The sequence below is a fragment of the Nesoenas mayeri genome (assembly GCF_963082525.1).
Source record: "Nesoenas mayeri genome assembly, chromosome: 24".
Lineage (NCBI taxonomy): Eukaryota > Metazoa > Chordata > Aves > Columbiformes > Columbidae > Nesoenas > Nesoenas mayeri.
The window spans coordinates 6,959,370-6,973,761 of record NC_137546.1 but is presented as its reverse complement, the minus strand read 5'-3'; the positions used below and the strand labels follow the sequence as shown (position 1 = coordinate 6,973,761).

General features: G+C 56.5%; 3 protein-coding genes across 4 annotated transcripts; all 3 read right to left on the bottom strand.

The window, feature by feature from the left end:
* Positions 1-737: 737 nt before the first annotated feature.
* Positions 738-3,727, bottom strand: C1QB (complement C1q B chain). Its single transcript, XM_080358695.1, has 3 exons — positions 3,718-3,727; positions 2,404-2,563; positions 738-1,334 (listed from the first exon to the last, which is right to left on the bottom strand). Exons 2-3 carry the CDS (start codon positions 2,561-2,563, stop codon positions 760-762), a joined length of 735 nt encoding a protein of 244 aa, XP_080214821.1. The 5' UTR covers positions 3,718-3,727; the 3' UTR covers positions 738-759.
* Positions 3,728-6,109: 2,382 nt separating this feature from the next.
* C1QC (complement C1q C chain) lies at positions 6,110-7,096 on the bottom strand (the record flags this gene model as incomplete). 2 transcript variants are annotated; one of them, XM_080358693.1, is made up of 2 exons in its annotated part: positions 6,110-6,666; positions 6,901-7,096. In XM_080358693.1, the coding sequence occupies 2 exons, from the start codon at positions 7,094-7,096 to the stop codon at positions 6,110-6,112; spliced, it is 753 nt and encodes a 250-aa protein (XP_080214819.1). The 2 variants fall into 2 exon arrangements, with proteins under 2 accessions (XP_080214819.1, XP_080214820.1); XM_080358694.1 differs by having other exon boundaries at positions 6,110-6,657; positions 6,901-7,078.
* Positions 7,097-9,091: 1,995 nt separating this feature from the next.
* Positions 9,092-11,082, bottom strand: C1QA (complement C1q A chain). Its single transcript, XM_080358696.1, has 3 exons — positions 11,050-11,082; positions 10,113-10,283; positions 9,092-9,976 (listed from the first exon to the last, which is right to left on the bottom strand). Exons 2-3 carry the CDS (start codon positions 10,273-10,275, stop codon positions 9,411-9,413), a joined length of 729 nt encoding a protein of 242 aa, XP_080214822.1. The 5' UTR covers positions 10,276-10,283; positions 11,050-11,082; the 3' UTR covers positions 9,092-9,410.
* Between the last annotated feature and the right edge of the window lie 3,310 nt (positions 11,083-14,392).

The following is a 14,392-nucleotide window of genomic DNA, read 5'->3' as shown; positions in this document are numbered from 1 at the left end:
GGCCGTGGGTCCTTGGCTCTCCAGGGGTCCTGGGTCTGCTGTAGGACTTGCAGGTGTGGATTCTCTGCTAGGGTTATGGGGCTGCTCCAGACCCTGCCCAGTTGGACCAGGGGTAACCGTGTGCCCCACACCTCTTCCATCACGGCATCAAGCTCTGGTTTCCCCACATACACCTGGGTCACCTTGTCACAAGCTTTGACAAGCTTCTGTGGCTATCATTGTCACCACCACCCTCCCCCCTAAAAGGCGTATAGAGAGTTTGGTGTCCCCAGGTCCTACCAGCCTCAGGACTCTCCAGTTCAGCACCATCTCCAGCACCTTCCCATCTACCACCAGTAGACGGTGACCCCAATTTTCCCGCTACATCATGTGTCCCAATAGAGACCAGGCTTCCTCTCCATGTTTTCCTAACCCTGGGCTGAGATTTTCTCTGAGTGGTTCTGGAAGCAGATACTCAGTGTGGGCTGCAGCAGGAGCTGCATGAATCGTCTGGATCTGATCAGCAATAATAAGATACTCATAAGCCCAGGATATATCCAGAGGTGCAGGAGGCAGTGCCCTGAGTGTCTGAGCATCATATGGGGAGGAGAAAAATCCTATGTAGGAAGGATCAGTAGCACAAGAACCTGTCATTTAATGTACAAGACCAGCAGCAACAGGCTTAGGGCACTGAATCTGGAGCAGAGTCATCTCCTGGGGAGTCCTCGGCCATGCAGGGCCAGCCAGCAGAGGGGAGGGCAGAGGGACACTGCTGGTGGACTAAGCCCCAGGGAAGATCAGGAAGCCAGAGAAGATGCTGTCAGAGCCTTCGATCCCCATGAGGGAGTTCTTCTCTGTTGGCTCCAACCAGACAGACTCATTCACTGCCATCTTGAGGACCACGCCGCCGGTGGTGACCTGGTAGCTGCTCTGCACGTAGTCACAGAAGGTCACCACCTTCTCGGCCCTGCTTCTACTCTGGCCCTTTTTCACACTGAGGCACAGGTTGGCCCTGGAGGTGACGTGGTAGGTGAAGTAGTAGATGCCCGGGACCTGGCAGATGAAGCGGCCATACCGGTTCTCATAGTGGCCCTTCTCATTGGTGATGATGCGGTCAAAGCGGACGGGCTGGTCCCGGCGTGGGTAGGAGCTGATGGTCCTGGCAGCCGAGAAGGCGGACTTTAAAGTGGACTCGTAGTCACCAGAGTCCCCTGGAGGGCCAGGGGGTCCCATGACACCTGGTACTCCCCTGAAACCTGGGGGGCCCCTGGGGCCAATCTTCCCAGGGTACCCTGGCACTCCTGGGTCTCCGTTCTCCCCTATGTCTTCTTCATGTTCCACCTGACCAGGGGGACCTAGTAAAAAGGAGGAAGAATCATCGTGGTCACAGCCATGCACCACATGTCTGCAGATGGGGCACTGGGAAGGAAACCACCAACATCTATGCCAGGGTGTAGGTTGGCAGAGACCCCCACACATTCGGCAGGTGTGACACCCCTTGCCATCATGCACCCTCTGTCCCCAGGTTCCTTGGGATTCTCCAGTCTGTCCAGCCTCTCCTGTTTCTGAGCGTCACCCCCACCTGATAACACCCCAAAAGGACGGGTGGAAAATGGATTGCTCTTCCAAGACCATGCGCCTGCTCCTGCACACGGGCTGGGGCAACCGTGGGTATCAATCCAGGCTGGGGATGGAGAGATGTGGAGCAGCCTTATGGGGAAGGACTTGGGAGTGCTGGGGGATGAAAGATGGTCCATGAGCCACCATGTGCGCTGGCAACCCAGAAGCCAATGGTGCCCTGAGCTGTGTCACCAGCCCCGTGGGCAGCAGGTTTTGGGGGGATTCTGCCCCTCTGCTCCACTCTGGTGAGAGCCCCCTGCAGTGCTGGTCCAGCTCTGGGTCCTCAGCACAGACACACATGGAGCTGCTGCAGAGGGGCCAGAGGAGCCACAGGAATGACCCGAGGCTGGAACAGCTCTGCTGGGGACAGGTGAGAGAGCTGGGGGGTTTGGATGGAGAAGAGAAGCTCTGGGGAGACCTTCTTGTGGCCTTTCAGTGCTTAAAAGAAAGATCGGGACAGATTTTTGAGCAGGGCCTGTTGTGACAGGACAAGGTGTAATTGTTTTAAACTAAAGGAGGGGAGATTCAGGTCATATCGGGAAGAAATGGTTGGCCTTGCGGGTGGTGGGAGCCTGGCCCAGACTGGCCAGAGAGGTGGTGGATGAACCGTCCCTGGAGACATCCCAGGCCAGGCTGGACGGGGCTCTGAGCAACCTGAGCTGATGAAGATGTCCCTGTCATGGCAGGGGGGGCACTGGGGAGCTGGGGAGGGCCCTTCAACACAAACCGGTCAATGATTCTATCATGTTCCTGCTCTTGGTATTCACAAGACAATGTTTTCCCCACCTGAAGCATCCTCCTTACCTCGCTCGCCCTTTAGGCCATTGTCCCCATCTCTGCCATTCTTGCCCGGCTGTCCTGGTATCCCTGGGATGCCTGGGATGTAGCCGTAGGTCTCGCAGAGTTTGGCACTTGCAAGCTGCCCTCCAACCAGGCAGATCAGCACCACCCACAAGGTCTGCATCTGTTGGAGCACAGAAGGATGTCGAGGGCCTTGGCTTGGTCAGTTGGAGGGATGGGGAAGGCACTTTGTGCTGTTCTGGAAGATGAGGATTAAAAGCTCTTCTGGGTAATACCACGAGGGAGGGAAAACATCCTGCTGCACAGCCAAATCTGTCCACCTGATGGCCTTGGAGGCATCAGCCCCTTAGTGCATGGAAGGGCTTGTCAGCCTCTTCCCACTCTTAATTTACCAGTTTACAAGTGCCCAGAGCTTCAGCCACCTGAACATGTAGGGACAGGTTATCCTGTCCCCGAAGTCTGACGTCCAGCCTGGCCACGCTGCCACAGACACGTGCTGGAAGTCCCTGCTGTCCTGAGTCCCCACTGCTCCCTCAGAGGAGAAGTTCTCCGTCCCATCTTAGGACCACAACTGTAGGGTAAAATCCTTCCCTAGGCCAGAATGTTCCATCATCTGCTTTCCACCAGCATATGCAAGAAACAGCTTTAGCCCTTGCAGATAGCAAAGAAGTCTCCAAACCTGCTCTCCTAACTCCTGCAGGTTCCTGCTGTGGACTGCCACATGCCTGCTTCATCCCAGAAGCCTTTCTGTATCTAACCAGCCATACTGGGATGGTGGTCTGGGCTTCCAGCCCCTGGGGTCCCATCTTCCTTCTGCCCTCCCTGCATCCCACAGCTCAGCTCCTTCCCTCAGCTCCTGGTGCAGGTGCATGCAGGGTACACACTGGGAATTTGGGGACTGTATCAGGACATCAAGTCACCCCAATCACACTCTCTGGACTAAGGTGGACTCTCCCAGTGCTGAAACTCTCTTGTCAGCAGGAAAAGAGGCCAGTAAGTTGGATCTTCCAGCCACAACAGCTCCATTTCAGGTGTGGAAGCACAAGGACCAACCTGCAGTTTCCCAGCCCAGGCCCAGGCAGATGACAAAGCATCTCGAGCAAGAGAGCATCTCCAGGACACCCTTCAGACTAATACTGATCAGCCCCTGGGGTCCCACCAGGGATCTCCACCACCCCAAGCCCAGCAGCACCCTTCCTCTTCTGACACACCAAAGTGCCGTTGATGCAGGGGGTGACCAGCACCCTGGTGCTGCCGTGTTCCCCGTGTGCTCCTGCCTGCAGGGGAGAGCTGGGGCTCAGCCTTGTTTGCTCTTACCTTGAACACCTCGTTGCACGAACCCGGAGATGGAGCAGGACACACCAGTGTCCTGCCGTGAAATGACCATGACGGGAAGCAGATGTTTGCTGCTAGGGCTGTTGCGAAAGGATCCGGGCCACATCCCTTTTTTATCTTTAGCTCCTGCTCTTTCTTCAGCAGCACTTTCGTATCCCTCACAAATGCTGCCAGCTCAGCAAGACATTCTGTCCGCAAATGACAGTCTGAGGCCCCTCAGACACACAGCTCTGGTGCCGGGGAGCAGGGGGATATCTGCTCTGCCCTGCAGGGTCCCTGTGCCTTGCTTTGGTGTGCTTGCTTTGGGGAACACTGCCATGAGTTCTAATCGAGTTTGGGGTAACCCCTCAGGACTGCAGAAATGTGCATGCCCTTAGCTAACGTCCTTCAGGCTGCTCTGTACATATCCAGCTCTGCTAGGAGGTACCAGCAGGCCCAGAGGATGCTACAGGGTCTCAGCATCCATCACCTTAAGTCTGTCCTCCAAGCTCTCCAAAATGTTGTGGATGGGAAGTGTGAAGCTCACAAAGTTCAACAAGGCCAAGTGCAAGGTCCTGCACCTGGGTTGGGGCAGCCCCCAGTACCAGCACAGGCTGTGGATGAAGGGATGGAGAGCAGCCCTGTGAAGAAGGACTTGGGAATGCTGGAGGCTGAAAGACTGGACACAACCCGGCCATGTGCATTTGGAGCCCAGAAGCCAATGGTGCCCTGGGCTGCATCCCTAGCCCCGTGGGCAGCAGGTTTGGGGGATCCTGCCCCTCTGCCCCGCTCTGGTGAGACCCCTGCAGTGCTGGTCCAGCTCTGGGTCCTCAGCACAGACACACATGGAGCTGCTGGAGAGGGGCCAGAGGAGCCCCAGAAATGACCCAAGGCTGGAACAGCTCTGCTGGGGACAGGTGAGAGAGTTGGGGGGTTCAGCTGGAGAAGAGAAGCTCCGGGGAGACCTTAGTGCGGCCTTTCAGTGCTTAAAAGGAGCCAAGAAAAAAGATGGGGACAGACTTTTGAACAGGACCTGTTGCGATAGGACAAGGGGTGATGGTTTTAAACTAAAGGAGAGAGATTCAGGCTGGACATGAAGAATAAATGGTTGGCCCTGCAGGTGGTGAGAGCCTGGCCCAGGTTGGCCGGAGAGGTGGTGGATGAACCATCCCTGGAGACATCCCAGGCCAGGCTGGACGGGGCTCTGAGCAACCTGAGCTGGTGAAGATGTCCCTGTCATGGCAGGGGTTGGACTAGATGAGCTGTGAAGGTTTCTTCCAACCCAAACTATTCTATGATGATTCTATGAAATGGTTCCACCCTGTGGTAGAAACATTTCCCTCCTGCTTTCTGCTGATGTCTTGCAGAGGTGGATCACAGGATGCTCAGGGAAGACAATGTCTATTTCCACAGTAAAATGTGTGACACCAGGAGGAATCTCCAGTGGCTTTTAGTGGGCTCTGTAACCTCCACAGCCATGAGCTCCTTTGATCTTACTTTGGGAAGCCAGTGCTTCCCCTGCCATGTCCCTGGTGAAGCTGGTTCCTGGGGATGTCTCAGACATCAGAGACATATCTAGGAGGTTTGCTGCATGGTCTGTGGCCTTCTGCAACTGAATCCTATCCACCTGGATGGGAAAGGGAGTATCAGGACACCTGCTTGGAGAAGAGGCTTGATCCCCCCTAAGTGAGGGCTGCGTGCATGGGTTTGGGAACCATCCCCTTCCTGCAGTCAGTGCAGCTGGAGGTCGTAACCAACTGGGAAAAGCCAGGATTGGGAACAGTGCTCACTGGTGCTGAGCACAGTTGGGCCAAACAGGGCTTGGGGACATTCTGATGCCATGTAGATGTCCAGAAGTTGTGCACAAACACGTGCACATGTGAACACCACATCCAGCCAGCCGCACGTGGGCTCCTCCCGCAGAAAGGCAAGTCATGGAGGAAAAAACACACTCAGCCAGGCACATTAGGGAAGGTTTTATTGACACTTCCCACAGCCGGGTCATAGCAAAGGTGCTGCTGCAAGCCTGCTCCAGGACACCCAGCTGTCCCTGGTCCAACCCAGGTGGGGAGGGAGAGACACAGAGAGACCTCTGGCTCCAGCAGCAGATGGTGATGTGGGGTTATCAGGGTGGATGCACATGGCAGTGCCAGAGTGACCCTGGGGGGGTGGCACCATCACTCTGGGTGAATCTGCACCCAGATCTGCCTGTTCCCCCCATTCAGCAGCCACCTGTGTTTGGTCCCCAGGCCAGGGGGCTGTGCCTGACAGCTGGGGCTGACCCCTTACGAGGGGTTCCCACCCATCAGAGAAACCTGGAGCACCAGCAGCAGCCTGGCAGCGAGCAGCAGTGTTTGCAGGACAGGGCAAAGAGGTTGGCGTGGTGGAATGGGCTCTAGTCCGGGAAGAGCAGGAACCCTGAGAAGATGCTGTCAGAGTTGCCAGTGCCCACCATGCCGTTGTACTCGTTCACCTCCAGCCAGACTTCATTCCCAGCTTCCACGTGGAGGAGGACCCCACCAGAGCTGACCTGCATGGTGTTGGTCTTGTGGTCGCAGAAGCTGGCCATCTTGCTCTTGTTCTTATACAGGGAGACGCAGAGGTTGGCATTCTGTGAGGTGTGGTAGACGAAGTAGTAGAGGCCGGGAAGCCTGCAGGTGAACTTGCCCGTAGTGGTGTCATAGTCATCGTTGGTATTTGTGATGACGTGATTGAACACCACGGGGACGTCACTCATGGGGGGCTGGATGGTCTGCCTCGTCACTGAAAATGCTGACTGGTGCTTCTGCTTGTAGACGCCTGGCAAGCCTGGGTCTCCGGGCAGGCCCATGATCCCAGGTTCTCCAGGGGGACCAGGGGGGCCAATGAGGCCCATCTTGCCTGGCGCACCAGGGCTGCCCGGTTCCCCTTTCATGCCCTTGGGACCTCGTGTTGCAGGAGTGGCTGGGATGCCTGTGGGGTGGTGGGGAGTGAAACGGAGTCAGTGTCAATGGCAGGATGTGGGGAGAGGCCCCTCCAGACCCTTCCCTCAGGCAGAAGAGGTTTGTTGCCTCTCTCCAGCCTCTTCTCCTCCTGCCCTGTCCACAGAGGATGCTCTCCATGGCCTGCATACCAAGGCAGGTGGCCATGGAGGACTCAGTGCCCCCGCTTCAACAGCCTGTGTGGTTCCCCTCCTTGCTCACTCACCTGGTTCTCCTTTGGCTCCCTTCAGCCCATCCCGGCCATCCTTGCCCGGCACACCCGGCATGCCAGGCAGGCCTGGAGTCCCATAGCATCTGTGAGGGACATCTTGAGCCACAGCAGACCCCAGATTCAGGAGGAGGGCGAGGGCCAGGCAGAGCTGCTGCCAGAAGCTCTGTCCCATTTTGGTGTTCTGGAGCATGACAATGGAAAGAAAGTGGTAGAGTGCGGGGCCACGGCAGGTGGCTTCCAGGCCATGGGGCAAAGGAGGTACTGTGCTATGAGTCTGGCTGCAGCAGGAGCACCTGCCTGTGATGGCTGTACCCTCAGTGTCCCCCCGTACCAATCGCCAGACACTGGGGGGGCAGATAAGTGATGATGACCTCAGGCTCATCACCACCCCCAGGACAGCCTCTGATGGCACATGGACAGCTGGACTTGGATGGAGTCATGAGGTCAGGCCCAAGCCCTCCTGGGCCAGTGTCCCGAACCCCCTGAGATGCACACACCACTGCAGACAGTTGAACTGCAGCTGGACCCAGACGATCTCCCCCCTCCTCCAGCAGCCTGGCTGTCCTGGCTCTGCCCGTCAGGATCCAGCCCCCATCAGCTGGGGATGTCCCAGGACAGTGCCTGGCCCAGGGGGCTGGGTCTTCTCCCAGCAAGGACAAGTGTGCATAAGCCCCTATGACATGTGTGCAGCCTGGCAGTACCTTTTTCTCCTCCTCCTCCTCTCACATAGCACAGTCCTGCGCCATGCCCCAGCCCCCATGCAGCCCACCCCAAAGAGACGGATCTTGCAGCACCTCTTACCTCTGGCTGAGCTGCTGAGCTTCTGGCTGCTGTGGCCACAGCCCGCTGTCACGGCACAGCGTGGAGGACTCTCCGTGACAACCTCCTGGAGGAAGTCACAGAGTTAGGAAAGAACTCTTGGGGACCCAGAATGTCCAGCTGACCCCCAGCTGAGTTTCACATCCTCTTGCCTAGCTGTTTCCTCTAAACAAGCACTTTCCTGTCCACTGAGACCTGCACTGATGCCACCAGAGCAGCAGGGTCTGGATGGACAGAGATGGGATAAGCTGCTGGCAAAAGATGTGTCACAAACCCCCCAAACACCAAGGGGAATAACTCACTGCAAATTGCCTTTCACCCAGCCTAAGCTTGTTTCTGAGCAGAAGGCCAGTGAGTGGATGGGGAACAGACCCTCATGCCAGGCCCATGGAGCCAAAGCCATCAGTGTAAATGAAGGGCTGGTGCAAGGTCTTTGCTCTGACAGGAGATGCTGCATTCACAGCGAATGGGACTGAAGGGCGTTTCTGCTTGAGGGTTTCTGACCTGCAGGCTGGCTGTCCTGTCTGCACCTTGTCCTGTGCTCCACCAGCTCTGCTGGGTGCTGGATGTGCTGGGGCCCCAGCATCCCTGGTCAGGGTGTTGCTCCTCACAGGTGACCTGGTCTCCTCACTGCACCAGGAATGGAGACATTTGGCTGCCCAGCATGTGTGGAGAAGTCCCTCCAAGTAGCAGTTGCAGGATATGACACCCATGTGGCTTCCCTGATGCTTTCTGGCTACCTGACACCTGCTCAGCCTGCTGAGCTGCTCACCAGTCTCACCCCAACTCAAAGGGAGAAGCATTTCACCTCACAACTCCACCACCATCCCCCCGCAGCCCCATCAGTCACCCTGATGTCCCTGTCCCCACTTGCTGAAAGGCTGGAGGACCCCAGACACCTTTCCCCTTCCTAGGAGAGTTTGGGTACCAACAGAAGACCATATGGGTGAGGTGCATGATCTGCTGCCTGTTTTCACCCTGGTGCAGGACAGCAAGATTGGATTAATCAGCAAAAGGACACACATGGGCCAGTCCCAGAAATTTCCTGTTCCTATAAATGCCAGCTCTGATTCTGCACGCAGTTCCCTCCTGTCCTTCTGCCTTTGCACTTGGGATCTGTGCTTGGCCAGGGGGAAGCTGGGATGACTTCGCTCCCTGGGCAGCTTGGGAAGGGGCCAAGGACACTGATGGTTTGAGGAGGATTCATGAACAGGAAAGAAAACACCAACGGTTATAGTGGAAGAAGGGTTTATTTATTCTGATGTGAGAGGCAGTAGTGACCCAGCACCAGAAAAGCATTTGCAGTGGTTAGTGCAGCAGGAGCAGTGGCACACAGTGATTTCCCACTCAGGAGCAAAGTGCTGGTGAGCGGCCCCAGTGTCAACTGGTCCCCTCTGGTGTGGGGTCTGAGCACCCAGGAGCAGAAAGGGCTTCTGGGGCCATGAGTGCTCTGCCTGCAGGATGGAGCAGGCAGGCTCAGCACCGAGACAGCTGCTGCAGTGGTGACCAACAGCCTGGCCACTTGGTGACATTGGTGGAAGCACAGGACCTGTCTGGTGGCTCAGTTTGGGGCCATCCTCTTTTACTGTGATACTAAACCACCCCACACACTCACAAGGGGCAAATACATGCAGACACGCACACTGCAATGCTCTGGTGCTAAGCAGGTCTGGACCGGTAGTCCGTCAGACCTTCTGTGGGAAGAGCATGAAGCCGCTGAAGACGCTGTCTGCCTCAGAGCCACTGTAGATGCTGCCCCTGGCAGAGTCGGTGCTCACAGAGACCTGGTCGCCATTGGCCAGGCTGAGGACGCTGCTGCCTGAGTTCACCTGCAGGATGTTGCGGCTGTTGTGGTCGCAGAATTTGACCACGTTCTCCCTGTTTTTGGTGATGCTCAGGCAGAGGTCCCCAGTGGAGACCACCTGGAAGGCAAAGTAGTAGAGCCCGGGGACGTGGCAGGTGAACTGCCCGGTCTGGGGACTGTAGGAGCTCTCCTGGTTGGTGATGATGTTGTCAAACACCACCGTCCTGCCCACAGATGGTGGGGACCTCCGTGAAGCAGAGAAGGCAGGACGTGGCTGCTCCAGGACGTTGGCAGGCTTGCCCTGGACCCCTTTCAGCCCTGGCTGGCCTGGGATCCCGGGGGGGCCGAAAGGGCCCTGGTAGCCCTGTTTCCCTGGTAAACCAGGAATCCCTGGTTCACCTTGATCCCCTTTGAATCCTCGGATGCCCGTCCTTGGTGTTGATTTCCCTGGGGAGAGAGGGTGAGGAGGAGAAGTTCATGTACGTCTGGCATCTCCCAAGCTGCTACCACAGCTTGTGATGCTCCTACCAAGAGCTGGAGGGTCCCAGGCCACCCACACTGCACATCCCTGGCTCCCCCTTACCTGATTCTCCCACGTCACCCTTCTGCCCTGGCCTCCCATCGAGGCCAGGGACTCCCGGGAAGCCTTCCCGGCCATTGGGTGCCAAACACACGCTCTCCTCCAGCTGTGCCGTGCCCAGCACCGCTGCCAGGGCGCTGGTCACCAGCCAAAGCACGGGCTGCATCCTGCTCCCTGCAAGCACAGGGGTGAGGGAACTGAGAGGAGGCAAACGCAGCAAACACACAGCTACACCTTGGGCACAGACACGCCAGTGCTCGCACCAGATGCACACATTGATCTACCACAGCACCCATGTTTTGTCCAATACAGACAGACATACACCACATGCAATGGTGAAAACAACTTCACAGAAGGATTTTGAGGTTGTTTCATTGCATGAGCTGAAATCATTGCTGTTGCTGAAAACCTCTGATGTGCATCCGTGGCAGGACTGTGGGGTGGGAGAGCCCAGGATGTGGAGCGTGCCATAAATCATTCGGTGCGTGTTCTGGGTATGGGTGGTCACACATCAGATGCACACAGAGGATGCTTGGGGGAGCAAGCACTGATGAACAGGCAGTGGCCCCATGGAATGGAGAGCACAAGTGAGGAAGGGGTGCGACAGAGACACAACAGAGAAGGGATAGAGAGGAAAGGGATAAACAGGCAAAAGGGATGTAGATCTCCAATACACAGAGCTGGGAAAGAGAAGGGAGGTCCCGAGCACACAGACTTACCCCAGAACCTGGGGCACTGAGCCCACGACAAGCCTGCAGAGCCCAGGGGTGTCCACAGCCAGCAAGGACAGATTCCTGAAGCCCCCTCCTCCCGCCCATCATCTTCTTCCCCTTTTCCTGCTTTAAGCCCACGCGGGGAGAGAAAGGAGGGGGACAGGGAGGGAGGGCTGGGGAGCAGTGGCAGAGGACACACGTGTCCCCAGATATTTGGGGTGACTTACCTCCTTGCTGGAGGTGAAGATAGATGGGTCTGAGCAGTAGTTCTGTTTGCGGGAAACACTTTCCTGGGAGCAGGGAGGAAGAGGAGCAGGGTGGGGGTCATGAACTTGCTTGCACAGTGATTTGCCTGTTTAGAAAAGAGAAGTTCTAAGTTTTACTTTCTCTCTCTGAGAGAGAAACTTGTTCCCCTTTCCATGTTGGACCCAGCCTGGCCATCGCTGCTGTGGGGCACTGACCCCTCCAGATGCCCACCTTGGTGCTGCACCCCGATGGAGCAGAGCTCCAGCAAAGGGACCGTTAGTGTCTGTGTGGCTCAACAGGGTCTCAAGCATCCTTGATGAGACATCTTCCCATTGGCCTCTCTTCAGTGGTCTGAGGACCTCGTTTCTGGGGTAGAGCAGGAGAAGATGGGGGTCTCTGACACCTAGGTTGTTCCTGGTCCTTTTTGGGTGGCTGTGCCTTGTTCTTGGCAAACCCAGGAGCTGTGTGTGGCCTGACCCAGACCTGCAGAAAGAAAAAGCCAATGCCTCACAGCACGGAGACCAGAGAATGTACCAAGGGATGCACATTCAGCTCTGCCACAAAGACCCCAAAACCGCCACCATTATCCAAGCCCCACTACAGCAGGGAGCAGAGGGATTAGATGTGTCACAATGATACCAGCAGATGGACATCCTTGGGACCCTGGGCACCAGCTGGGCCACCCAATTGAGGAGCGCAGTGGGTGGACTGGAGGGGCTTTCTGGTCCAGAACCACCTGGAATCTCCTTGCAGGAGTCCTGTGGCAGCCGCGCTGACCTGCACGGGAAAGCAGCGCTGCGGTGCCCGGAGCAAAGGCAGCAGCAGGAGCTCGGGGGAGGATGTTCAGGGAAAGAGGACAGTGTACAGGCCAGGGCTCGGGCTGCTCCCCAGGCTGGGGGGCTGGCAAAGCCTCGGTTCCCCCCACCTGCTGCCTCCAGCGCTCCCAGGGAAGCTGTTGCATTGCTTCCAAAACAGCTGAAGAAGGGAACAACTAGTGTGAAACCAAAAATCAGCCCCAGAGATCCTCGCCAGACAAAACTTCATTCATCAGTGCATCTCCATTAATAATTACCTTCGGAGATCTGTCATGGACCTGATCTTTAATTCATTGAATGTGTGCCCTCTTAATGCAATATAATACACATTTTTAATCGAAATGTCACCCCATAATAAATCAGATGGCCAAAAGAAATGCAATTTCTTTATATCAGCAGAGTTCCTCTGTCAACCAGACCTGTAATAATGTCAAGAAAAGATGACAAGTAAGTTTGAAAAGACCTATCTTCCACAAAACAGTGTTTCTGGACATGAATTGTATTTCTGCCCTAATGCCCTTTCTTAATATACAGCCAAAATGAGACCACTCCATCATTTCATTCAGGATTGATTGATGGCTGTGTCCTGGTGCTCCTGTGTCCTTTGTCCCTGACTGTCCCCTTAACCCCATTTAAATGCTGAATTACAGGGGGCTCTTGATAGTTTTCCAGCATCTCCTGGAAGCTGGTGTTGGTCCAGCAGCACTTCCTCCAGATCCTTGAGACTCCTGAGTGGTATTTAGCCCCGATCACTTGACTTCCAGTGCTGCTGCATTCAAGCCAAGCCTTCCTCTCCCATCCTCTGAGCATCCCCTCCTCCTGCCCTGCGGCCGGGACGTGGTGGCTTTGGAGCACGGCTGGCTGTGGGGAGCCGTGGGTGAGCATCGCACAGCCTCACAAAAACACCTCCAGCTGGCACTGTCCTCCCTCCCCTTCCCCTCGGGGTGTTTCTGGAGCGGGTGGCACCGGTAGCGAGGCGACATGTGACGAGGTGACGCGCCACGAGGTGGCGGTGCTGCCTCAGCCATGCCTGGTGGCACCTGCCCGTCAGGGCTCCTCCAAAACCTGAGCTGGGGGGGAGCCCCGGGGCACCCCCGTGTCCCCAGAGGCCACACCGCAGGACGTCCAGCTGCAGAGCAAGCACTGGAGCACCCTGCCTCAGCACCCCGCAGCCACGCACTGGGGACCAGAACAACCCAGCTCCCCCCCGCAAACAGCCCGGCCTGGGCCACAGCCACCAACGCCCCGCGCTGGGAGTCACTCGGCACCCCCTGCAACAGGGGGAGGAGTGATGTTCCCTCGGTGAGGGCCAAACCGTGGTGGAAGAACACAGGTTTGTGATGCCCTGGCAGGTTATCCCAGCTGATATAGGTCCAGCACCATCACCTGCAAGGTCCAGGATGAAGAAGGAGCAAGGACAATGGAGGGGACCCACAGATGACATGAAATGGGGCTGAGCCCAAGGCAGAGGAGAAGGGGGGTGTGTGCTGGAGTCACCAGAGAATGTAGATGTTCTGCAGAGCTCCAGATAGCCCCAAAGAGGACAGCCCTGGGTCTGGGGTAACCCTACCACTCTGGTGAGAATCCACATTATTTAGGGCACTCACCGTGACCTCCTGGCTCTGCTGCAGACCCAGGACCAGCCTTGCTCCAGATGGATTTACCCTGAGCAACCCTCCTCCTCCTCATTTCAGGATGGGCCATGGGGCAGCTCTTTCACCTCCTTGTTGCCCTCCCAGCTGGTGGTGCTGGGCGAGATAGGTCGGTGCCAGCCCAGCCTTGCAGCCCTTCATGGAGGAAAAGTGGCTCCTGCAAAACCTCCTCCTTGCGTCCCCAGTGCCTGCAGGCACAGCCGAGCTGCCTGACAGCAGACAACAGGGAGAGACACTTCCCTGCTGGGATCCCCCAGGGTGCGGAGCACTGACAGGCAGGAGCTGCCAGAGGAGGATAAATCAGGTAGCTGGCACTCACTTGTCACTGTCCAGGTGACAGCAACAAAGGCAGGTGGTGGGAGATCGGCAGTACTGGCAGGTACTGCACGCACCTCTGCATCCCAGTCTGCCGCCCGCACCCACCGGGAGGTCAGGACAGCTCAGAGCATCCCTGCTCTGCAGTCACCGGTGGCTTAATGGTGCACAAATAACTGAGCCTGTTTCACTGGCAAGTTTTGCTGCTGTTGAGCTGTCCTGTCCAAAAATGTGCAATACTTGATAAACTTCCTGCACGATGAGGCAGTGTTTGCATGAACGCTGAAGTCTCCCATGTTTCAATCAATGAAACAAGGAGCTCGAATGGTCCAGGTGCCCTGGGAGGATTTCCTGATATGTCAGCTGAAAATCAGGCTGCAAGGCCATTTGCCACTCATGTCTAAAGTGTTTTAATTGCTGTCCCAGTGGATGTGTTATTCCTATGACAGATGCTTACACAGAACAGGTGGGAGCTGCACAGACAGGTATGATGTTTAAAAGTCAGGATTTCACACTCCAGCCCTTGCTTACTGCCTCCTGGC